The following is a 25508-nucleotide window of genomic DNA, read 5'->3' as shown; positions in this document are numbered from 1 at the left end:
ATAGTTCTTTGCATTCAATTAAGCATAGTATGACGGCGAGTTAAAGTACCTGTAAATTTAATGAGGCTGTAGCTATGGCGCTACGTGAAGCCCATTGTGGTCCAAATTACACCTTAGTGATTTGTGTAGATGACTATGGAAATTTCCAGTTTAGGATCTATCAATCGAACAGATCTTCGAGGGGCTCCGAGGCTGAGCTTTGAATTGAAATCTGAACCGATATAATGGGGCTTCAGCCGAGCAATCGGTCATCGTGACATTCACATTCAACCTGTTCAAAGCGAGTCCTCATCAATCTGTCAATTAGTCAACGTTAATCTGTCGACTCTTGCAGTTGCATGCAGAGTCCGTAGTTACTTGGCACCGGATTAAAGAGCCATGATCCTGTATTCGGGTTTTTACAAGCGAGTATATCCCGCCGGCCAAGCATTCGTTCTATGCGAAAAGCAAGTTAGCTATTCATTCCGGCTGAGGTAATTGACATTTCCATAAGACAAGCAAATATAAGCTCTGTACCTGTGTCTATACGTACTAGCTACAGTAGTACAGTAGTACTGTCGTGCGGATGTTTGCTTGTTCCCGACTACTTTTGGGTTCTTCGACACGAAGCCGACTCTTGTCAGACCACCTTAATCAAAAGTTAGCTGGAAGAGAATAACTCGGCTAAACCCTCCGCTCTGACAGCACTAGCACGGATTCGCGCCAATCTCCACACAAAAGACATGCTCAACTAGTCTAGGGTTCTCCTAAGCGAAGAAACATTAAAATTCTCCTCTTTCATGTGAACATGCCTGGTGGTATACGTATGCGATTTTGGCTTGCACGAATTTCAATAGGACTGGTGGGGGGTTGATCTTGTCTCGTACCCATGCAGCGATTGATGAAGTGTATGTATCTATACGATCTAGCTTCAAAAACAATCTTTTTAAATTTTTAATTTATAGTTATTGAAACAATATAGTACCAATGCAAAAAGTTAAGAAACCGGCCTAGCTTAACTACTGTCGGGATGTTGTTTTAAACGCTTTATAAATTTGGTTTAAAAAGAAGCCTTTGTGTTCTTTGGCACTAGTATCTTGGCATGAATTGGCCTATTTGGGGTATTCCTGCCTTAAGTTTACTAGGCCTGGTAACCGTTGATTCACTGACTCGGTGGCACAAAAACGGTTCCCTCAACTAGCCAGTTATAAGTTGGTTTAATCCTAACTAGTCGCAAGGCAGCGCAATACGTAATACATGTGCACCATGCAATGGCCTGAGGGGTGTTTGTCTAAACAAAAGCCGACTTAACTTAAGTAATTAATTTGCCACTGTATTTTTAGGATACTGCTAGGCGTAAGTGAAAGATGGTTCAAGAAGCCGATAGCGACTCCTTGTTATGCTGCCGAACCCCCATTAATATTAGATCGACAAAACGTCCCTGTACCCGCCTAAGCTAGGTTGCCCTTTACCGGTCCATGATTTCGGGAATGAAATCCTCTTCGAAACGCCTTGTTCTTGTTACTGTTTTTCAAGAGTTTTCCCTTCCCTTTTCTGCTTAATCCTCGGATATTCGGCGCCGGTGATCTATATTGCTGCCCTTCGGCCTTCCATATGCGGGCTATGTGTAGGTACCTAGGTAGGAGCCTTTCTCCTTCAACAAGCTTTCGCTTTGCAGCTTCTATCCCTACTTAGCTACCGTTGTCTATGTATGTGCAATGGCAAATTTATTCTTCCGCGATCACAACGTGCACATTGCCAACTCGGAACCTCGGGTCTTGCTACCTCGACTCGAATACCTAGCTAGGCATAGGATTAGATGTCTTATGTATTTGGCGGAAGATCGACCAAAACGTAACATCACAAGAGAATAGTGCAAAGCCCATCCGTTGCATTTGACTTTCGATTTCGTTATCATGCTTAGGCACCGGGTCTACGTTCTATACCGGAAGACCACTCCAATTTGGCCAGCTTTCTATACGCATCGGATATCTTGTTTAACCTGCTTGGTGATCACCTGTAGCCCGGGTATCGGATATGGCCTCAAAAAATAACCCACCTTCATAGACGGAGCAAGCCAATCGATTGTGCAAGCCTTCAGCACTAAACGTCGACTTGACGTATTCACTGAAAGGATCCCTTATGTCAAACTATAAAAATCCGAAATATAAATAACGCTAATGGATAACCTATCTTGATGACTAGCATTCCTTTTCTAACAGCAAGTTGACAGGCACCCGTCGCCAATCCAAACTACAGTCGCTCCCTCAACGCCTAGATCTTCTCTCTTTCATAGATCTATAGTCACTCTTTTATCTTAACGAGACATAACTTCGCCCACGCCTATCCTTAAAATTTTCTCTCGTTCGGAATCACTTGTCAATTAGTGAGAAAAACTCCACCAACATAATCATTCACAATGCATATCAGTTCTTTGGTCGCCGGGTCCATGTTGGCCAGCTACGTGGCCGGTCATGCTTTAATTATCTCGATTCAAGGTCTTGTTGATGGAAAGAACGCTGGGCCCATGGGACAAGCCATGGGGTACGACCGCGCAGTGCCACTTAACGGAGCGGATCTGCGACATGTCCCAATTTTCGATCAAAGAAACATAGCAACCTGGAATGGCTGCGGGAAGAACATTTTGACTGGTACCCTCCAACCCGCAAGAGTGGCGGCAGCTCAAGCCGGTAGGGGAGAGATTGCCCAGGCTAAGGCTGGTGGCCAGCTCTTTATGGTGCTTCATCAAGTAAACGGAGACGGAAACGGGCCATTTACTTGTGCTATCAATACCGACGGGTCGGCGAAGAGAGGTTCCTTCAAGAAAATTGACATCGCCAAGCAAGTTCCAGGGCAAAACCCAGACCTCAATGCTGTTAGCGCGACCAACCACCCATTGATCGTCAACCTCCCAGCGAACTTAGAGTGTACTGGCACATTCGGCAACAAGGATAAAGTCTGCATAATCCGTTGTCAGAACTTTGCAATCAACGGACCGTTCGGCTCTTGCGCTGCTTTCCAACTGGTGGAGGAGCTCAATAGTCTCTTCAGACGTGACGAGGGCGACGATGCCGATGCGAGTGTGAAGGCCAAACGTCAAGAGGAAGCTGGACCTGAGAAAAAGGAGCCTGAGGTTGGAAAAGGAGCAACTGAAGCTGATATTCAAAAACTAATGTCTCGCTTCGATACTACCACCAAAAAGATTAAGCGTCAAGAGGAAGTCGGACCTGAGAAAAAGGAGCCCGAGGTTGGAAAAGGAGCATCTGAATCTGATATTGCGAGACTGATGTCTAGCTTTGATACAAGCACAAAGATGGTCAAGCGTGAAACATCCGAGGCGGAGAAAGTAGAGGACACTGTCAAGGCTTTGACTCAGGGCGACGCTGTACCGGCGAAACAGCTCAACAAACTCCGAACTCAGGTCAAGCAGCGAATGCGAAATGGCACACTAGCTAACAAGGCCGAGGAGGCTGGAAAGAAATATCATGAGAAGAAGGTCAGACTAAGAAAGGCAGGAAGCTGGAAGAACAAGGGGTCAGCTGAGAAGAAGAAGGATAACTAAAATCAAGCACGCAGCTAGTGTGGTGCAAAACCCTCTCCACCCTAGATATTACCCGACTAGATAGATCTAAGCTATGTCGTTAAGCCAAAGATCATAGCCCAACTCTTTTTTCTGTTTGCGCTTTCCTTGGACAGATTATCTTCATATTTTAGGCTTATGTATAGATTAAACATAGTATTCAAAACGAAATTTGAAATACGAGTGAACAAATAGATCCATCATTTTTGAACATCTCTTACTATAATGGCTGTACACGAGACTTTGATGATAGAGTCTCGTATGCCGGCTCAACGTTGCTAGATAACACGAAGTCCATTTCACATACAAGATCAATGTAATCATGTCTGATAAACTAGCTATATTTTAACAGACGCAGATTTTTCCGTTTGTATATATATACCAGTAAGAAATTAATGCATTCGGGATCCTTCTATCCAAGCCTCGCGAGGTAGCTATCAACGCCCTACAGAGTTCAGTATAAATTAACATGAGTTTATCATATCTCGATGTGAGCACATTATCGAAGTTAGGTAGACAGTGTATACCTTTTGGCCCCCAATAAACCTTTCAAATTTCGGGCTATTATCCACTATGGCCACAATCAGATATCTAGATAGGCCTCTCAGGGATCCATTGCATTAACAGTCCAATTACACCATTACTCAAACTAGATATTTAGCAGTGCAGCGGGAGTTGAAAATAAGGATCGATTCTATAAATTTGGGGGGGGGGGGGTATCGATATAATATATCATATGGCATCATAAGGGCCGGCCCAGGATCCGAGTCCAAAACACATTTAAACATCGGTGATGCTACGTCCGCAACACTCTTCCATTTTTCTCCACCAATCGTCGGAACACGATATCAGCCTGTCGACCGTCACCTGCAGATGCGTCAAAATTAGGCGATAGATCGAATCCACGGTAACCTATGTTTAAACTCGGTTCCAGAAAAATGGTGAATTGTCCTCGGGGTTTTCGGCCCTTGGAGGATGGGAAATCAGAAGTTTAAATGATGAGAAACGCGCCTAGGCGGATGGTGGTGTCAACTTGGGGTTTATTTGAAGCGCCAAGTCAAACGGTATGGATCTTCTCTTATGTAAAGCTTATGAGAACACCACCCCTGGCCCAATATTAATAGGTACGGCTTGCTATAGTTGGTGCATTCATATTTTGGCCGTGTCAATGGTAAACCCCGGATTACCCTACCGATATTCCGCATCTCGAAACGAGAGACGGAGTAAACATTAGACGAATTTGAGAGCCGTTAACCACGTTTGTTTGATTTCTCAGATGGATGGCCTCCAACGGATGTCTGTAGTTCCGCCTAAGGGGTGAGGCATGATTATCATCCTTCACACAGATGAAGCGGTAATGGTTCTAGATTCCTCCGGTTTAATACTGCCATAGGTATTTGCTATTATCTACAGCGAGATATTTAAATACATGACGAGGGTGCAGTTTGACAAGCCAGAACCTTACTAGTTATCACCAAGTTGCAAACATCAAAAAGTATCTCAGACACAAAATGGCACCCTCAAAAGAACTTCTCGCAATTCTACTATTCCAAGCCGTTGGCATATATGCTCAGGCACCAGTCTATGGCCAATGTGGAGGCATAGGATGGACGGGGGCGACGACATGTGCTTCTGGGTCCACATGCGTATACTCAAACCCTTATTATTCTCAGTGTCTCCCAGGTTCGAGTCCGAACCCGACAACTACCCTCGCTACAACTACTAGGACAACTACCAGGGCTGGAACCACACCTGTCACAACCACTACTACTACTGCGAGAACTACAACAACTACCCCAAGCGCGCCTGGCAATGAACCAGCTACATTCACTGCTAACCCCAATATTGGCCCTGGGGGTAGCAGCTTCAGAGACTCTCCTCATTTCCGCGTCTATGGCGCTACAAGTACATCCGCTGCAGATGCCGCACTCAATATGCTCGAGGCCGCTTACAGCTGCTTTGTTGGTACCCTAGGTTGGCGGTCACCGGGTATGTATAATCTAAAACCCAATTCTACAAGCATGATGCTAATACGCTTAAAGGTCTCTCTTACAATGATAACACGGATGATGACGGCCCCTGGACTAAGATCAATATTTATTCCGTCAGCACCCTCCCTGGTGCAGCCGGCGTAATGCACGCAGATTATGCTACTGGTATGGCCTGGTTGGAGGTTGTTCACCAATACCTCACCATTCCTGGTGTAACAGTCCATGAGCTTGGCCATGGAATGCACTACCATGAAAAGACCTGGGTTGATCAAGGTCGAACGGGAGCTTGGTGGGAGACTGTCGCCAACTTTGTTGCTGACACTTTCAAGACTTCTCCACTGTGCGCAAGTGCACGATCACAATATGGGCAATCTGCCACCGCCACTGAAATAAACTTGAGCAAAGTTATTGGGGATTCCTTCCAAGTCATCGTTGATGGTTCCGTAAATACTGGAAACTATTACGAGGCTTGGCCATTCCTTGCTTATCTGACATATAACCCTGACGGTTACAGTGGACTTGGTACCAATGCTCTTCGCAACCTCTTCCGACAATACGCCAAAAATAGTAACGAGACCCCCCTCCACACCCTTGCTCGTGTCTCCAATGCCGGAGTTCCAATAATCGTCGGACGGTACTGGGCTCGTATGGCATATGCCGACATCGGTCATCCGACTGCTGGCCAGGTCTTCCTTAGCCAGCGCAGCCGACTCAACTACGCTAATCTCGACTCTCAAGGCAATAATGCTTACAAGCCTAAGTCCGCTCGTCGCCCACTGTATATGGGTGCAAACATCGTCCCATTGAAGAAGTCTGGCGCTGTCACTGTTAGTGTTTCAGTCTCTGGTGCCACTCTTGCGTATACCGCCACTCTTTCCATCAGAAACACCAGCTCTGGTTCCACTCGCTACGTCAATCTGTCTGGTGGATCAGCCTCCGCGTCTGTTGCCAGCGACGAAGAAATCACTTTCGTGATTGCAAATACACCCGCGAACCTTATCCTCTATGATGCATTCAGCCTGTCTAGTGAGGTTAAAAATGGCCTTGACTACTCCGTCACTATCACTGGAGCGACACCGTAAAGGTTCCAAAACGACCTGCAAAGAGGTGTTCCACCCCTATCTTCAAAATATTGTAAATATCTAGTTATTTGTACATATAAAAAACTTAGATGTCTCATATCTTCAGGCAGGACGGCTAGAGCTAGAGGTACTTTATGTATACCCCTTTTCCGCCGGCCTCGCATTATAGTATTACTCAAAGCAATTGCATTTGACTGACATGGCCGCGAAGATTACAGCTGTAACTACCTAGTTTAATCGCGAAGAGGCCTAGAGGTAACATTATGTAATCTTGGATCCTAGTCTAGGGATCAAAGGTGCTTGCATATTTAAATCGTCAACGTAATAAACTACTTGATCCTCAGGGCACGACACTGGGATTCTTAGAGACTTGTTTCCTTTTAGGGTAATAGATTTATATAATAAATACAAGCAATAGTGTGTGCTACTCTCGCATTTCATACGTAATCTAGCATAAGACTATGACTTTTAATGTAAAACTCTACATACTTTTCGATATCAACTTTTCAATCTCGTCTTAATCTTGTTTCACCAATCTCGACACTATACTAAACCGGCTTAGTTCAACGTCACACCTTCCCCAAAAAGGCAATTAAAATGCAACAGCTTCAACACATAAAATAGGTCACTATGTCGCCGACGTTCTTCGAATGTGTTGAGAAAAGATCATGGATTCTTAGCCTGAACGTGGACCCCGTGTGTTGTCTGGTTTACGTAACGAGACGTCGAGACCAGTCAAGACGGTCGAACTCTGGCCAGGATATCCGCGATATCCGGGACTTCTTGCTGTTTCTATTTCTAATTTTGATACAATACAATATTTAATAAAAATCTGATAATATACGCTTGACCCTACGCTTGTAGGAGTAGTTGTTGATAGGGTACTTGTTCTTGTAAGCCGCCTGAAGATTACGTAACCTTTATCCTCATCGTTAATACTCTCGTTCTTGAGCCCATAAGCTACATTCTTATCGTAGCTTTCTCTACCATAGCCGCCTTGATTTCTTCTTTATTGGGTTTCATATGACCCGCCTTTCGATCTCGGAGCAGGCTTCTTAGCATCCTCTTTCGTCGGATCCTATCCGGGCGGTACCCGTGACCGTATTCCACTCGGCCACACTACTTCGCTGGCTTTTTGACAGGCCTGATCTACTATACGGGTATTCAACCTCCAAAGGGGCCGTTATCTGCATTGTTCTCACATCTCACGATACAAATATCTTTGGCGCCGAAGGACCCTGTACAATCTAGATCCGCGGGCATAACGATAGTAAACCAACAGGGCTTTTGGACTCCTGGCCAGCGCAGTGACCTTCCATCACTGGGCAATTCTTGGTGACAGATAAAGTTTTTGTTCAACGATTTGGGGCACAATGGTAAAATATTTTACATTTGAATGGGCCAGCCCCGTCTAGGTTAATTCGATAGTTCGTATTTAGGAGTATCAGTTTAGATGCGTTAGCAGGGTTTAATACTAGGTTATTAACATTAAACCAACACTATTAAAGTGCTCAAGATAGTAAGGATGGAAGTCGTGAAGTACGTCCCTTACATGACATTTGAGTTTCCCCCGGCTGTGACTTTCGGGATACCACTCTTGAGCGTCTGACCAGTTACGCGGTTGAGTCTTGTTTTTCCAGTCCTTTCCAGCCAATTTAGATACTGGATACTCTTATCCGCTAAAATATATGCAGTGAGTGATGGAGACACCTTCCACAGAAAATCCCATCTCTCTTTCTCCCCAGTAATCTTCGGGTCCCATATGTGTGGTTGGTTCTTTTGATACCATCCAGCCACAGAATCGACAAATCCCACATCCATCTAGGTTGTAATGCTTCCACCATTTGTCGTGTACGATTTTATTGCTAAAAAAAGCTACGTCTTTTTAATGGGGGAACAACCAGGTGCCCTTGCGTACAGTATCGTGGCCATACCCACGAACAGAAGGATCGGCATCTCCGTAGCTTAGGCGTCAACAAGAACGCCGTGGGTGGAAACCATCTGGGTCTCCGCAAAAAGGAGGACAATCGAGCCGGAGACAGTTGAAAAGTGCATTTTGAATGAATGTTATGGATTTCTATCCGGGGTTTAAGAAACAAATAATGAGTGAATGAACGAATGAACAAAATGATGATACTTCTAGGCTGAATAAAGGAGAGGCCACCAACCTCATGGCTTTACACTCTTTTTGAAAGTGTAATTGCGCATATGTATTCACAGCACTTAATTTTCTCAATTGATTAGCGTCCATGTTGTATGCTAGATGCAGGTCGCGGAGCCGTATTTACCTGGTATACAGGCCTTTTAGTCAGAATTAGACTTTGAATAATTATATAGCCCCGCACTTATATACCAAACGGCTTAGACTAGACCCTATTTGTATTTCTACCTACTTCCGCCATAGGCCCTAACTCCCAGTTGCCATTCGAATATTCATATGTGATGTATCTTAACTCCAAAGCGACAACTGGGTTACATCTTGACACTTTAGCATCGCCGGCGCCTAATCGACGTTCTTTTAAAAAAGTGCGAACTGCATTAAGATTTGGAGAACGTAAATAGATTTTGAAGACGCTTTGTAATCTGTGGTAGATTCCTTCAGTCCGGGTCGAGGTCATTTGGTATCTATCTATTTAGCTGTTGTGTTAATTTAAAGAATTTCTCAACATAGTCCGGGACCCTTCAACTGGGAACACAAACACCGTAACTACCTAGTAATCAGAGAACATTTTATTCTTGTGCTATGTTATTTAATTCTTTCAAAAAGAAATACTAATAAAAAAAATCAGAGAGTGCAGATCACGGCTTACGAGATATTGCGACGGCCTAGCTGATAATACCTCGGCACGGGAAAAAATAACAATGATCAAGTGATTTGCCAAGAGTTTACTTAATGATACAGCATCTGAAGGAATTACTAAGTTGCATGTGCAATTTGATATTCGTAGGATAGTGAATAGCTATCCTACATCAAAAATCTTAAGAACATAAGAGGTAGCCGTAACTGGGGTCGAGGCGGCCCTGTACCCAATTGCAATCATTTGTGGACATGTACTGGGTAACTAGTTGAGCTCTGGGACTTGATAGTATACTAGTATCTAGCCTATCACCTGAATAGGTAGGTTAAAGAACCCTAAGGTATAGAACCTACCCTGAAATGTTTTGTTTGGTGCTTCTAGACCAACTAATGCATGTGATTATAGCGCTATTAACCTTGGTCTAGTCTTGCTGCTATCTCGTCAATCTCTTCCCAAACCCGACTGGCAAATTCACATCCAATTGTTGCAAGCTAGCTCACTTCACAAAAGAAATTGTTGTCATCATCAAAGCGAAGTCATATGGGCATGATTAATCTTATCAAAAACCGGAATAATTACAAAAAGTTGACTGTTTAAACGTGATTGGAGTCTCGACCATTTAGGCTTCGGCTTGGAGCCGGGGCATGGTGCCAGTCTTGTGACTAGAGCTGGCTGATTCGAGCTGCGAGCCGGTCGCCGGTTGTACATATGTACATGCGGGGCTCGTACCAGATGATTGCAATATTACAAAAGACAATTTTAAAAAATTTTAAAATAATTTACTTAGATATCTAGATAAATGCATGTATTCTCGAGTACAAATTAGTTCTGGCTTTTGGATGTTATTGCCACAAAGCTATTCTAATGCATCTGAGAGTTCAGAGTCGGCTTCGGCTTCTGAAACTCTCTTGCTGCACAAAAGTTTTACAACCTATTATATTTGTATACCATCAAATATAGTTTAAACAAACAATTATAACCGTTACATAGCCACGGATTCCCTAGCACTGGTGTCCAGGGGTGTTGCAACGTTGGTTTTAGTTTTTGACAACCGACGAAGAGATACCAAATTAATATGAAATTAAGCAGCCTACGAGCATACAGATACTTCTCCCTTTAATTTACGACGGGATTTCTACCCCAGTTAGAATATAGATTTCATTTTGTGGATATGGGACACTTAACTAGTATAGACCAGGCTAAGGATCCATGCAGACCCAGACACATCTGATCAACTCCAGCGGACAACCTTTTATAACCACCCATGGCCATTGATTACTGGTATACCGGTATACGCGGCACCGGTAGAGCCGCAAGAGATTCCCACTGATTTGTCTTCCCTTTGGATACTATCTACCCTTCATCGCATACGTACATAGCATATATGAATAAGATGCAACAATCCGTCCGACATATTCGGTGCCCTAGTCACCTTGCCGTCTATCAATATTCCAAAATGACTACAGGGAATATTACCGAGCTGTAGGCTTTCATCCGCACGTTTCATGTTCTCCTTATTGTCGAGTAGTTTCGTCTTTTCATGAATTCAGAATATGTAAAATCTAAGCTATTTGCCCTCGTGAGCTGAATTAGAGAGGAAGGGCTGTTGGAGAACTGTGGTTTCCGGGATGTATGGATGCTATCGCCTATTTGTTCCTCACTTACTCGGATACTTGAGCTCCTCACCCATGTCGTTTTCATCCTTGCAATGCATGTTTTCGGCTGTAATGGACAATGGTACCCTAGTTTTAGAAACATCACGCTCGTGGATCGCCTCCCGCTGTATCCACTCAATGCATCTTAAGTTAATATTTTTGGAACTAGAGTTAGGAAATCCGGGGGCGATATTTCCAACTTCACGGGGAAGTTGATTGTCTCCAGCCGGGTGAATGAGCCAGTTGGCTGTCGTTTGGCGCATGGCGCATCTCATATCATTGCATTGCCAACGACTAAATCATGGATTATTTATCCAGGCCCAAAATGTTCCGATCATCAGTCTAGATGCCCTGGTATTTGTCAGAAGAATCGCATTTGCTATCGGTTACAGGTCATGGGCAATAGAGGGATCCTAAGGACGGCTGTGCAGCTGTGGTTCGGGCTTCACCGACCACTGGCTTAGTAATAGGGTTGCAGAATCAAGCGAGCAGGTATAATTCCGATTGGCGTGTTCTAGAGCCAGAATCCAGAATCCAACACAACTACCACCATGACGTTATATTCCTTGAAGCAAATACCTCGGTCATTACGTTATAATTAAGGGTATATAAAAGGTATATATATGTCCTACGAGTATATTCAGAGTCGACCTTGGCGCCGGCTAACAAACAAAATTGGGTAGAATGGGCATGGATAAATTCTTCCTCATACTCCGGAGAATTGTGGAAACCTGGTGGTGTGTATCAGGGAGCCAAGTATTCATGTCTATAGCTGCAGGAGTGTCTAAGGTCTTGGGAATATGTTTTCGACCCGGCGGTATATATCTGTTGTTTATGATTGATCTTCTTTCAGGCCTCGAAAAAAGCTATACTAGAATCAACTACTTGGCATCCCCAAGCTATAGTGTTACCGAGCAGCAGGTCTTTAGCAGGGGCCTTGGAGGCGATCTATTTAATTTAAAACTTTGTTGACTAGACTTTAAAGCCGCCGGTGGAATGATAATATAACGTTAAAATTCGAGCTCCTATACTGAAGCCGGACCGGAATCCCGTTCAGCGTCTGAACGACTTCACAACGTTAACATCAATCAATTGTAGTAGACAATGCAGTCTCATCAAAGATATAAAAGGTAACTGGAAGGCTGATTCATGGCTCATATTTTCTTTCATTATCATATCACATTCTGTGAAGAAAACTAGAAACTCAAACTCAATACCCCAAAATATATCTAGCAATAAGCTTCCTTTTTTCTTCTCTCCCATACCCTAAACCGTCAATTTTCGACACAATGAAGGTCATTGCGATTATCGCTGCTCTCGTAGCTGTTGCTGCTGCTTCTCCTGTTGCGGAGCCTAGCGAGCTCCAACGCCGTAAGTAATCTCGGCTCCTGCTGACTTCGTTTTTTGGACGTATATTTTGGTTCTTAACTAAGGACAATATTTGATTCTATAGGATCCTGCGCGAGCGACTGTTCCAATCTTGCATCCACTGCTTGCCTCAAGTCTTGCAAAGGTGCTACCAGCCCCAGCTGCCATGTTGCCTGCTACAACGCCAGATACGCACAATGTCGTCGCGAATACTGCTAGGCTAGTGTTAGATGGATATAGCCTTGTAAGTTGACCAACAGCTCTTTCAAGGAGTGTGTCACTAAATGAAGAACTGCATACTAATACCCGGCCACTTAGAGTGAACACCTCAGGATCCTTTGAATGCAGCCCCAGCCATGTTGAAGAACGTACTGATGGAGCTGAAGGTTGTTTCCATTGGCAAATATCAAATCGACAACTTTCTCCAGACCTGAGAATCCACCCATACCTATTGGACCAAGATTTCTTACTATTTATAAAAAAACCAACCAAAAACCTTTTCGATTCTATACTTGTTTATATATTTTTCATAACCGAACGATGTATACATACCTGTACGCATATATATACATATAAGCTTAAGACCTTATCAGCACAATACATAGGCCGTTCCTCCATTATAACGGTACCGAAATAGCCCCGGTTAGACCGTTTAGCTATCCCATTACGAGACTATGTGCGTGTTTTAAACTTATTGTATGTTGTCATGATTCAAGCGCAAAACCATGCCCTATGCCCGATAGATTGCTCCATACGCATAGACATGGTGTGGCTAGATCTGACTCAGCCGCAAACTCTGCCCTGTCAGTTGTATAAAACACCAGCCATGTACAAAAATTCTGTATTTTCTAGTGTGCGCTGCCTGGCCTCGGGACTAAGTTACATGTTTAACTTTGCCGCAGAAATACTCGGTGAAGGATTTTCTAGCCTTAATGGTCCTTTGTTCGGGGCCTCGGGGAGAGAATGTAAACAAACCCCGAGTTCCGAAAGTCACATTAATCGCATGGTTTGTCAGGTAGATGAGTGCGTGGAATGATATGCACGCCCGAACTAGGAGGTTAGAAAGTATTTATGTACACGTTGCCCTTTGTGACGTCTGGGAACGAGACCAATTTGCACGTGATTTTTAGTTGATTGACCTTGTCCATCCGTGGAATGAGTAAAGAAAAAAATTATAAATTTTAGCTAGGTAGCTAAACACATGAGGGAAGGAAATTCTTTTTCGAAACGAAAACACACACATACCCAAAGTCAATCATATTTTTACTGCCAAAATCATTTTGGGGGAAGCATCACAATATGCATGCTCCAGTTGGGATGTACAGTCACAGCGACTGCAGCTGTCGTGCGTAGTTAATTAAGCACGTAGCGGGGTTATTGAAGAATTCCTAAGACCACTTAAGGAACAAATATAGTATGCTGATCTGAGATTGTATTTTTTAGTGTTGAGAGTGTTGTAATTAATTTGCAAAGGCCAAGCCGAATGAATTGCATACAATTGTACAAATCTCCGTTGCACGTGCACGTTGCAATTGAGGAAGTACCAATATTGCAAATGAAGTCGGGGACATGGCCATGGATGTGAATTCGAAAACATGTTAATATTAGTGAGAGCCCTAAATGACCTGGATTTATCGCTTGTCGGGAGCCCGAAGTTTCGAAGATTGTTGTGGTCCTTTAGCTTTCAACTCATACCAAAGTATATGGAATACATCGAATTTAATAGCCAACGGGTCCCGATCCGGCTGGGATTGGAGACCCACCACCCATCCCGGTCCCTAACATAAAACGGCTACTAGCGATACCCTCCAGGTGGTTTCGAATGGCGTTTTTCCTCGGAGCAAGGGGCAATTGCAATCCCGATTGAATACGGAGTAAGCAATGAGTATCAAAAAAGCGTGACGATCACCCGACGCTAGCTAGGCAGTATACATGTATACAACAACGTGTACAACACCTCACAACCAGCGCTAGGCAAATGCGCCTAAGGTCTATATATTTACCTCCTTCTCCAATCTTCTCGAGGGTCGGAATGAAAAAAGGTCTGGTTATGAGGATGCTGTGATGAGTCGCCTTCGTATACTGACTCTCTTCTCTCTTGGCATTTTTGGGCTTCTTTTAGCATATCTTTACAACCTCAGAGCAGCAATGGCTCCGAATATTCGTACCGATGACGTCGCCAAGCTCGGTGCCATTGTCGTCGGCTCGGGCCTCGCGGGTTTATCAGCGGCAAGTCAATTAATCTCACATGATATTCCAGTCCGCCTTCTTGAGCGCGCAGCAAAACCTGGAGGCAATTCCATAAAGGCATCTTCCGGCATCAATGGTGCCCCGACAAAGTATCAACCCGTTGCGGACGATGCATTTTATGCGGATACGATCAAGTCGGCAGGCAAGGCCATGTCCGCACTAACAGCACATCGCGAGAAACTTATCAGCACCTTGACCAACTCTTCTTCGGCTGCTGTATCGTGGTTGGTTGACAACAAAGGAATAGACCTTAGCAGGGTAGCTCAGCTTGGTGGCCACACTTTCCCGAGAACGCACCGTGGAGCCGGACAAACACCACCAGGGTTTTCAATTGTTAGCACTCTACTCAAATCCTTAAAGGAATCACCACTTTTCCACTTACAGACATCATGCACCGTTACCAAGGTCCTCCAAGCGGATCACCGTGTAACAGGTGTTGAGTACGCATGCGAAGATGGGGAGAAGCAGGAGCTTCACGGGCCTGTTATTTTCGCCGCAGGAGGATTTGGTGGCGATGCAGAAGGACTGCTTGCGAAATATAGACCCGATCTCGCTGGGTATCCGTCAACAAATGACCCGCGGCCAGGCACACAACCAATTTTGACGGCGTTGGGGGCTCAACTCGTTGACATGGATCTAGTGCAGGTACATCCGTCCGGGTTCATCGACCCTACAAATCCATCTTCGCCTCTTAAATTCCTTGCTGCAGAGGTTCTGCGAGGAGAAGGTGGCTTGCTTCTTATAAATGGGAAGCGCTTTATAAACGAATTGGAAACACGCGAAAACGTCACCAACGCCATTGTTGCGACGGCTCCGACTTCAGAATTGCCAAAACAATGGACAGTCCAGCTTGTTTTAGATGAGGGAGCATACAATGCGGCAAAATCGCACATTGATTTCTATATATTCAAAGGGCTTATGAAAAAAGCCACTATCGCGGATTTAGACGACGGTGCACTCGAGTCGATTCAACAATACGCAGCTTCAGCAGCCGGAGAACAGGTAGACTCGTTCCATCGAACGTCTTTCGCAAATTGGGCGCTAAAGGACCCGACTCCTGATTCTGTAATCTATACTGGGATCGTAACTCCTGTTGTGCATTTTACCATGGGTGGGGTTTTAATAAGTAGCAATGCGGAAGTATTAAAGGAAAATGGAGAAAAGATTGAAGGGCTCTGGGGAGCAGGGGAAGTTACTGGCGGTGTTCACGGCGGAAACAGGCTGGGTGGTTCCTCACTTTTGGAATGTGTCGTTTTTGGAAGAACTGCAGGGGATCAATGTGCAGAATATATCAAGAGTAGTTCTGTATAAGGGTCGTGTTAGGGTGGCGATAACAGCAGTGATTCGTCAATATATCCAAGTTTCTAGCTTAATGAATGCATATGAGAATTTTCCAAACCGGCATTCGTGTAGGGTTAAGGTGTCACCTATGCGGCCCGAGATGGGGCAATCTTTGTTCGGTTGTGGTCATCTTAGTATTTTTAAAGCATATACGGTGAATCTTGTTAGCTATAGCTTAGCCTAAAATCAATTTGCACTCGCTTTCCAATCTTTCGTTACATTTAGAGAATCATGAGTTCGACATACAAGAGTGCTACTATTAGTAGATTTTCATACGACCTTAGTAAAACCCCACCAAGTATCTGGTATCTCTCTCTTTCCCAAATTTGCGCCGTCATCTCGATATCCTAGAGGTAAACTTCCAAACCAATGCCTGACCATAAATTCGAACCCATCTCCTTCCCTCTTATGGACATTAAAATGCTCCCAAGGTAAATGCCACGTCGCCGTGCAAATCAATATTCCTCTGTGATCATGTCCGAGGTATGTAGTGTCCGACCCAGCATCATTTGTAAACCCCAACCAACCTCCAGACCGTTGACAAACCCATTTTTGAGATTTCTTTGGCTCTCCGTTATATTCCGTCAAAACAACCTTTCCTCCTTTGTTCGTGATAACTTTTGAGGTTGTGCTTTCGTTGATTATATAGATTGATCCAGGCTGCGGGGAATTATTTCTATTAATTGCCAGGATTTTTGGTTTTTTGTCCACACTCTTCTTGACGGGTTTTGGTTTATCAGCCTTGGGAGCTGCTGGTTGATCGGTAGCCGGAGGTGAAGGCTTAGTCTTCGAACTGTTGGCTTCACAGGCGCCATTCTCTGGTGGTGTATATGCCGGAGGATCCTCCTCTGTAGCAATTATATCGTCGGCTAACGAGTTTTTTGTCATATCTGAGAAAAATGTCTATTGATATGATAATATGTCTTTAAATTGTTAATTTCAGCCGAATTCATAACATCTTGAACTCCTACACCTTTGACGTAAAAACATACCTTCCGATTGCTATCTTGGATTCTCAGTTTCGGATCGATTCGGTGATTGATGTATGTACAATACAACGATCTCAACTTTAATATGAAATAATTGAACCGTTGAAATGTTGGAACCTCCGGCCTAAGGTTTCCGGGCGCTCTGATCTCGCGATGTCATATGTCGAATCAAATGATGCCTGATATGCACAGCGCGCGGCGCAGCCCGAGAATCAGTGGGACAGGAGCTTACGTAATACGCTTTAAGTTCTAAGCCTAACTTGCGCGCGCTGCTGTCGACGCGAGTACCCGCCATGTCCCTCACGAGCCCGGCGCTAGCGCTCAGTGCAATGGAATTTGATGCAGTAATAAACTTTGCTTTAAAGTATTAGGTAACCCCCAAACTAGTCTTGTATTAAAACGCTTCTGCACGCTCCCTCAAACTAGAGGATCTGAACTTAAAATATATAACAAGACACAAGGCGTTAACTAGTCTAGTTTAGACGGGTGACCGAGAACCACCAAAACGAATGAACGATTAGACTAGGCGTTAACTACAATTCAGTCTTCTAAATAGCCCATCCCTGGCAGTATGGTTCTAGCGACCCGTCCTCGATTTTATCGTCCCTCCAACAATATTGTAACAGATGATAGGGGAGAGCAGAATTATTCCCACGGGACCCACAATTGCCATTCCAACATAAAAACCCCCTTTCTTAATTTTCTTCCATCTTCGTTCTATCACTACATCATTCTCAACCGCAGGGAGATTCTTCCATTTCTTAGACCAATGTCCCCACGCCCATGTGGTGTTTGGGTCAACATCGGCGTCGAGCATCCACCCAATACTGTTGAACGTTACCCCTGGTCGATGAATTTCTTTTGCCGGCGACTCCTCCAGACTTACTCGGCATTTCCCCTTCAGTTTTGCCAATGAGTCTCTGAAAACACTAAGGTATGGCACACAAAGCCGTTGCATCTTAATCTCGAGACTTTTGATTTTACTCGATGGTTGTAAGAGTCTGGAAAGAATGGATTTTAGGCACTGGATATTGTATAACAACCTTTCCGTTTCCAGTTGCCCAACAACTAGTTCCAACCGGGTAACTCTATTGAAATCCTCAGTCCTGATTACGTCTGAGAATACAACGAACGCATGGTGCCGTAGACTGAATTCTGTCGAAGAGTAAATGACTTTTCTCATAATCTGAGATACCGACTTGCAGACCAGAAGTATTGCAAAGTAACTGGATTGTGACAAGTGGGATTTGCCATATTCGTCTCTGGAATCGGCTTTCCGAGGCTCTCGGGAAAGATTGAAAGGTGAACATATTTCTATGCGATCGTCTGTATAGCAGAGACTTATAATCTTACGAAGGATTGGCTCGGGGAGGGAAAGCAATAGCGATTTTTGCTGATATTGCTCCCTTATGGAAAGCGAAGGGTAAGAGCCGTTGCTAGTTATTCTAGTTATTTTTAGCTATTGTACCTATCTTACACACGTATTTGATCTGATAAGGGGGAAATGGCAAGAGAAGGAGGGAAATGAAATAAAATACACACCTGAGAGTAGCGGGCAGCCCTTTCGTACTATACGTACTCATTATTGTCCTACTATAATAAGGAATTTCGTCCGCCGAAATATCAAATTCCACGGCGTGAGTTGCAACTTTCGGATTGCTATAGCTTCCCGGTCGATAATGTATTCTGTTCAACTTCCGCATCATCTGAAGCGTACTCCCAATTTTAAGGAGCTCATATTCATTAGTTCGAATGATTCCATAAAATTGAAGCCGGGTGAGGCGATTTCGATTTCTGGCGCCGATTGAAAGTAGCCATGATCGGGTTAACATTGGCTCCTTAACATTAATTCTAAACTCATTTAAAGAGTATAAAACATCAAGTGCAATATCGCTAATACGTCGAGAGATAAGAAACAAGCCACTAGAGATGCCTAGCCTATTCTGTGTGACTGGATTTTCAAATTCAAACCAAGTACTGTGGGGTCCTTGATCATGCCCAGCCGTTATAAACCCGCCAATCAATATCCCACCAGATGAGCACAAGAGGTAAGAGAAGATTTGGACGAGTAGTTCTGTGTGGAGGCTTTGAAGACTAGTACTTTGCTTTTGGGATGGTCGTGCAAATGGCGCGAAGCTTAAGAGTTTTGTGTTGGGGCGACGACCTGGCTTCACATCAGGACGGACGCGAGCAAGTTGCTCCCGGATATGATACTGATGATACGAGGCGTCACCAGGGGTTTTTTGGTGGTGGCCGGGGCACATTCTGAGGCCGTATGAATTTGAATTTAAGAGAATCTATTGTTATATTCGTAGAAGTTAATATCCTTGCTTCTTAAATTTTACGCTTCGGCCGATCGTGCGCCTTATATGCATATGGAGGGGGCTTCGGTTCACAACTTCGTCTAGTTCTCGCAAACCTGAGATTAAGGGATTGATGGAAAAGGTCGGCATGCACTTACAGATTAGCTTGCTTTGTTTTGGAAGTGCCAGCAGCTGCGTGTTAAAGCTACTTAGTTAACAAGGGAGATATGTCTTGCCGTCGGCGCTATGGCCTTCATGACTTCGTTGATTCGAAACCGTGGATTTGATAATTCAACATCGCGGTGGCCCTTCAATTGTCTTAGAGTGTCGAATAAAACGGAAGCTTAGCGATTTGGCTCAGTCCGAGGCGTGACGTCTAAACGTCTTCTCAAAGACAGGCTCCTTGTCCAATACCTAATATCCAGATCATGCCTCGCCGCATGCGCAGCTTACAGTTTGCCTCAAATCGAATACAGCAGAACCCGTACTAAGGTAATATCATGCAACCCACGCCCACAATCCTATTTACCTTATAAATTCTTTTTTTAAATCGAGAATTAGATTAAATCAAGCTAATGAGACCAATTAAGATGGATCCTATAAATGTAGGTGTCATAAACTCGCTGTCTACCGGAACTCTTTAGTGCAATTTACAGTGGTTTCGGACAGCGTCTACTGTCTCGAATCCTACTAATATTTACCACAACATCAACACATCCACTCACTTTCGAACAACACATCCTACTTGATTCGGATCCGCTTGATATTACTAGTTCTCGGAATTATGATGTTGAGGCGTCAAACATTAAGTGGAGCAATCTACCGCATCTCCACTCAATATAGGCAATAATTCTCGGGCTAGAGAGAACGCGCTATAGAATGGAGGCGATTTACGAAAAGAACGTGGTTGATAACCATCCTCGTGCCACTCTATGTATTAAACAACTTAGTCTATAGCTAGGCTGCGAATAGACCGAATACCACGGATATGAGACTGTCTTCGATGGGAGGCATTAGCGTCCCTTCATCTTTAACGGGAATTTTCCTATTTTCAAGTATTTCATGGTAATATACATTTATTCCACATCCTGAATACATTTTCTGACAGAGATTTCTAGCGTTTCCGCCATACGCTTTAAGGTTCCTATCGACCCTACTTGGCTAGACTACTTGGCCAAAGAGTCTGAACACCTCGAAGATCTTGGAAAAGTAATCGATAGCTTCAAATATGATATTGACATGCATTGTGCTACCGGAGGAAATGACATTAGACATGAAAATGGGTACTGGGAAACTCTTCAGGCACTCGTCGATACTATTGGTGTAGCACAATTCCGATTTTCAGGTGCTGTTCAGTTTATGAAACAGGGCCAAGAAGGTAGGGATGTGATGGAAAGTTATGGTCTTCCTGATCTTCAAACGGCGGATAATATATTGCGTTCACTTAAAGTATGGTTTAATTATCTTGATCATTTGATACCACTTTTTCGAGATCGAGCGGATGTTATCGAAAGGATCCCTGGGTTCACAAAGCCGGACACACAGACCAGCGGAACTAATCTCAGGGAGCTGAGCTTTTCGATCGATATGGGTCGGCCGGACGGGCGAGGGAACATATTATATAGTAGCGATAGTAGGCAACAGTTTTATGATAGGTTTAAGAAGGTTGTCGTTGCATCGGAAAAAACGATCAAGGATCTTGAGAAGGGTATAATCTGGGCGAGGACGGATATGTCTGGGCCAATGTTTAACAAGCTGCTCCGGGGTAGGGACCCTGACAACGATGAGGAATCAGAGCCAGATGAAGAGGAAGCGGAAGGCGAAGACGGGGAAGAAGGTGGAGACGATGATGAAAACCAAGGCGAGGGTGAAATGGAATTAACCAATCAAGAAAACGGAGGCCTTGTCGGAGAGAATGTAGAGGGACAGGGGCACATAAACCAGGCAGAACCTGCCAATACTATCAACGAAGCCGCATCCATTATCCCAGCCCAACAAAATGCTGCAGCTAGCGGTGTGGTCAACAATAGCAATAACGCTAATGCAACCAATCAGTACAGCATGGAGGACAATTTCCGTCGGATCAGAGCATGGTTCAAGTGTTGGGGTGGACAGGGTTTAAGACTAATCAAGGCTCTGGATAATGTGGGCCCAGCACCACCCGCGCCTCCGTACTGGGTAGTAGTGAATGGCAACAATGGAGAAATGGCACCGATGCAAGCAGCAAGTAGCGGCCAGCAGAGGCAGTCTCAATCATAAGTTACAAACAAAGACCTACGCCAACATCAGAGTTTGAGACTTTCTTGATGCTGTAGTCGCCCTCTACATTCTGATTTTTTTTATATTAATTTACAGCAATAGTGTGGGTTTTAAAGACGTTAAAGTCTAACCCAAACCTCTTTGGGTCGTTTAATATTCTTTTTTTGACGTGATGGACACAGCTTCAAATTAAGGCCCTAGCGAACTGCTTCATTATCTGTTGTGGTTGGGTTCGAACGTTCAATACCAGTATATGTGTCTTAACTATTGTGGGCGTCCTAGGAACACTAGAGGCCTCAACATGATTAATACCTGGAAACTACTATCTGGTACTCCTTCACTATTTGGAGCGGTACGGATTATTATCCTCGCTATTTTCAAGTTCTGCATCACTCTTGAGTAGTCTGAAAGCATTCGGCCTAAAGCGCCAATCTCGACTAAACCTAGAAGCGTTTTGCCGACTTGAATTTCCTCGTTATCTTGGGGGGTCGGACGAGGCCCAGCTGTAAAGGATACATCGAAGCCTTGCCAGTTCGGCACCAGGCGAGATGCCATATTGTACAAATTCTGAATTGTCGACGATGTTTCAAAGCTTAATTCATGGGCCCGCATTGATATCCACCGAGTCTCTGAGCCTGGAGAACGTACTAGATCCATAGTTCGAACGAATAAATCATAGTAGGCCCTGCTTAGCCGTTCTATCCTAGTGGATCGAGGCAGCCCTACCTCTGCAGAAAACCCAGCTTGTCCATCGTTGGCAACAGCAACTATGAGATGATAGGGGGGGCCGGCGCGTACCGTGAATACGTAGCGGGCGGGATGATATTGCCGTGTGTATTCAAAGGATTTATATATTTTGGGCCCTATCTCTCCCTTTAAGTGGGCTTGTTTCTCCTCCTCATTAATTTCGTCCGTAGCTAGTTGGCTCAAGTCGGCAACCTCTTGAGCCGTAATCCGCTTTCGGATGTTAGATTCAGATTCCCTCCAAGGTATGCTTTGTATAAAGCCCTGTATATCTTGGGGGCAACCGAGTATGGTTCCAGTGTTTGCAAAGGCGTATTCAAGAGGTTTATTTTCCGGCGCGGCTGATCCATTGTCTACGGGGTCTGCTGGTGGGCCATAGTCGGAGACATCAAACATATATGAACTAATTGATGACCACGCAATTTCGCAGCCTGCAGTTGTAAACTCCTCTAGATCTTTCCGCTGTCGCATAGGTGATAGCAGCTTGAAATTATCTTTGAATAGGCCTGAGAAAACTTTAGGATTGTCAAAAGTGAAGTGGCCCAGCATTATAACAAGTTGAGGCATCTCGCCATACCACTTCACCAAGACAGCATTTACTCTTCTTCTGTAATTTAAGATGGAATATGGTTCCTGAAATGTCTTAGAGAAAAGCTCGTCTATAGCATGAACTTCGCGAAGACCATAGATCGTAAGTAAAACCCGACGTCTAACATTGTCTTCGATCGTTGAAATATCTGGGGGCAAATTGAAGGCAGTATCTTTACTCGGGAAAATAATGATACTTTCCTTGTTGAGGCCGAGATTTAAGTAGATCGTTTGAAGAATGTTTATCGTTTCATCTGAAGGCTGGAGAATAACTACATAGCGCAGACCAGTTTGTCCGTTCGGTACCCTTTGCAGATACACGTTTGGGTGTAATTCTGTTGCAGTGTCGACTGTTACCCACAACGCCCAGACTGCGCTTCCGAAGCCCGGACCATCCATGTTACCGCCAAATTTACTTCGCAAGACGATGTATCCTGGTCCTTGCGATATTCCAAACTCGAGGTTTTCTTGATTCTGATTATCTTGCGAGCCGTGCTCAAGATATTTCGGTGAAAGCGTAAATGTACAAAACAGCTCCTTCTCGTCAAAAGCTGCAGCTACTTTGCGTCTCCACTGTGATTGAACGTCATCGTAAGCACCGTGTTCAGGATGTGCGGGGTTCTCAAGTTCATTATTCCAAGATACAATATCCTTTAAAAGTGGCGGTTTCCTTTCCGACCTGCAGTCTGGGGGTTTGTTTGGGACGAAGTTGTACTGCCCAATAATAGCCCTACTGAAACTAATTGTTTTGTCACCCTCTCGATACTCAGACTGTTTAACCCTTCCAGACGGCAAACTGTCGACTTCTCCCCGCATAGCACCTTCTTCGTCCAGAAACCTTGGTTCTAGGACTTCCATCTCAGCTTTCATGCGAGTACCCCTTCTAAGTGCCACCAGGAGAGCGTTATCGGTATCGCCAAATAATCCTTGACCATCCGATTGAAAATACTGGTTGTACTCAACAGTCAGCGTTAGGGATGCTTTATTTTCCTCATCTATCCCTACGGTCAACTGAACTAATTGGAATTGACCGAAGTTCTCTCCACTCATTCCCAGCAGCGCCTGTACTAACTTTGCTTCTCGACACTGTGTTTCTGCTAGCTTTTGAGCTAGTATCGCGAAGTCTTCGGAATTATTTCGTATGTCAAGAAGAATCCAGCTACCTTGGACGCCATGAATACTTGCAACCAAAGAAGTGGCCGCATTGCTTAAATCAATAAAAGTAACGCTAAGAATTGGCTTAAGTCCTGCTTCACGGATCCAAGCTGAATATAGGATAGACCCTGCCCTCGCAGCATCGGAATCGTCTAGTGTTTCACCAAGTTGTCCCAAGCCGCCTAACACAAAGTGACCTTCGAATCTTGAGTAATAAAAATAAAAATCTAAAGATCGTCCTGAGTGTATCCGATACTGAGCTGAAGCTTCAAAGTATGACGGCTCGATCTCGTATGACGGAGGGCTAAGAGGGTGGTGAACTGGGTTCTCTCCGCGTGAAGTGATAATAAGATGAGGGTCAATACCCGGTGGCTGTTTATCCAAGGAGAAACTTCCTAGGGAGTCTCCCGGCTCCGAAGCTTTATGTGATAGCTGGAGAATAATCATAGCTGAAGAATCGTCTTCATTATAATCTATCCACAAGAAGATCGATGATATCTCTGCCTCGGACAGTCCACGACGAAAAGTCTGCAGCATCTTCCTAATAGCCAGTATTGGTTCTGATCCGAGCAATGCATTTATTGATTTCCTTTCTGGTGAGTCTTTATGATACTGGCTGAGTACTTTAGAGTCAAAGAAATAACCGTACCTGTTTTTCTTTTGCATTGGGTCATGATAGTTTTTTAGTCTACGACCAGGTAGCTCTGCAGCTCGAGTCAGGATTGTCAAACTTTTTGCATCTGCGATTCTGTTAATGGTAATATATTCCAATGGTACTGTTGGCTCCCAAGGGACATGGATAGCGCGATATTGGCCAACCTGGATACCGGGATAAGTTTCAAGCCTCCAAACCAAATACAAGAGCTTTGGCAGGTCTTCAACAATCTGTTTTTGGGGATGCCAATCCATAACAATATGTTTTTGAGTTGAGGAAGCCCATAAACTTCTTAAGAATTCTAAACTCTGGCCGCCAGTATCAACATTTAAATCCATTTGCGCAAAGCTCGGCGATTCCGGGGAAAAGACTTCGTCGGGCAGCCCCATAGCTTTGAGAATAGGCGAAGCGGGGTGGTAATGAAGAGCTTCTTTTCGATCAATTACCACCGCGGATACACTCTTATTTGGATCTTCATCGACTTTTAGATCTCCATCGACTTTCTGATTCTTTGAGGTTTCCGGGACGAGGTTCTTGCGAGCTCTTTTAATTGCAATTTGGTATATCTCATCATCCTCAGACCCAGAGTAATCAAAATCCAAAGAATTGGACTCTGAATCGGATTCACTCTCCTCAAATGCACCGCTCCAGTCGTACTCCTCTTCGTGTAGACGAGCGAACTTATTGCTATCCAATTGCACTAATTTCTGAGAGAACGCATTCTCATCCGCCATTATTTTCGCGTTAAGCTTTCCTTTTCCCTTTCCATTA

General features: G+C 44.3%; 8 protein-coding genes across 8 annotated transcripts; 5 read left to right on the top strand and 3 right to left on the bottom strand.

Moving 5' to 3' along the window:
* Positions 1–2398: 2398 nt before the first annotated feature.
* AOL_s00054g548 (uncharacterized protein) lies at positions 2399–3541 on the top strand (the record flags this gene model as incomplete). Its single annotated transcript, XM_011121864.1, has 1 exon — positions 2399–3541. The coding sequence occupies one exon, from the start codon at positions 2399–2401 to the stop codon at positions 3539–3541; it is 1143 nt and encodes a 380-aa protein (XP_011120166.1).
* Positions 3542–5070: 1529 nt separating this feature from the next.
* Positions 5071–6632, top strand: AOL_s00054g547 (uncharacterized protein; the record flags this gene model as incomplete). The annotated part of the gene is made up of 2 exons (XM_011121863.1): positions 5071–5548; positions 5602–6632. The coding sequence occupies 2 exons, from the start codon at positions 5071–5073 to the stop codon at positions 6630–6632; spliced, it is 1509 nt and encodes a 502-aa protein (XP_011120165.1).
* A 5742-nt stretch (positions 6633–12374) lies between these two features.
* AOL_s00054g546 (uncharacterized protein) lies at positions 12375–12672 on the top strand (the record flags this gene model as incomplete). Its single annotated transcript, XM_011121862.1, has 2 exons — positions 12375–12456; positions 12539–12672. The coding sequence occupies 2 exons, from the start codon at positions 12375–12377 to the stop codon at positions 12670–12672; spliced, it is 216 nt and encodes a 71-aa protein (XP_011120164.1).
* Positions 12673–14601: 1929 nt separating this feature from the next.
* Positions 14602–16014, top strand: AOL_s00054g545 (uncharacterized protein; the record flags this gene model as incomplete). The annotated part of the gene is made up of 1 exon (XM_011121861.1): positions 14602–16014. The coding sequence occupies one exon, from the start codon at positions 14602–14604 to the stop codon at positions 16012–16014; it is 1413 nt and encodes a 470-aa protein (XP_011120163.1).
* A 300-nt stretch (positions 16015–16314) lies between these two features.
* Positions 16315–16932, bottom strand: AOL_s00054g544 (uncharacterized protein; the record flags this gene model as incomplete). The annotated part of the gene is made up of 1 exon (XM_011121860.1): positions 16315–16932. One exon carries the CDS (start codon positions 16930–16932, stop codon positions 16315–16317), a length of 618 nt encoding a protein of 205 aa, XP_011120162.1.
* A 678-nt stretch (positions 16933–17610) lies between these two features.
* On the bottom strand, positions 17611–19297 carry AOL_s00054g543 (uncharacterized protein; the record flags this gene model as incomplete). The annotated part of the gene is made up of 2 exons (XM_011121859.1): positions 17611–18469; positions 18576–19297. 2 exons carry the CDS (start codon positions 19295–19297, stop codon positions 17611–17613), a joined length of 1581 nt encoding a protein of 526 aa, XP_011120161.1.
* Positions 19298–20339: 1042 nt separating this feature from the next.
* Positions 20340–21595, top strand: AOL_s00054g542 (uncharacterized protein; the record flags this gene model as incomplete). The annotated part of the gene is made up of 2 exons (XM_011121858.1): positions 20340–20401; positions 20455–21595. The coding sequence occupies 2 exons, from the start codon at positions 20340–20342 to the stop codon at positions 21593–21595; spliced, it is 1203 nt and encodes a 400-aa protein (XP_011120160.1).
* Positions 21596–21859: 264 nt separating this feature from the next.
* Positions 21860–25471, bottom strand: AOL_s00054g541 (uncharacterized protein; the record flags this gene model as incomplete). Its single annotated transcript, XM_011121857.1, has 1 exon — positions 21860–25471. One exon carries the CDS (start codon positions 25469–25471, stop codon positions 21860–21862), a length of 3612 nt encoding a protein of 1203 aa, XP_011120159.1.
* Positions 25472–25508: the final 37 nt, after the last annotated feature.

Source organism: Orbilia oligospora, assembly GCF_000225545.1.
Source record: "Orbilia oligospora ATCC 24927 unplaced genomic scaffold scaffold00054, whole genome shotgun sequence".
NCBI lineage: Eukaryota > Fungi > Ascomycota > Orbiliomycetes > Orbiliales > Orbiliaceae > Orbilia > Orbilia oligospora.
This window is presented reverse-complemented; position numbering and strand designations above follow the sequence as displayed.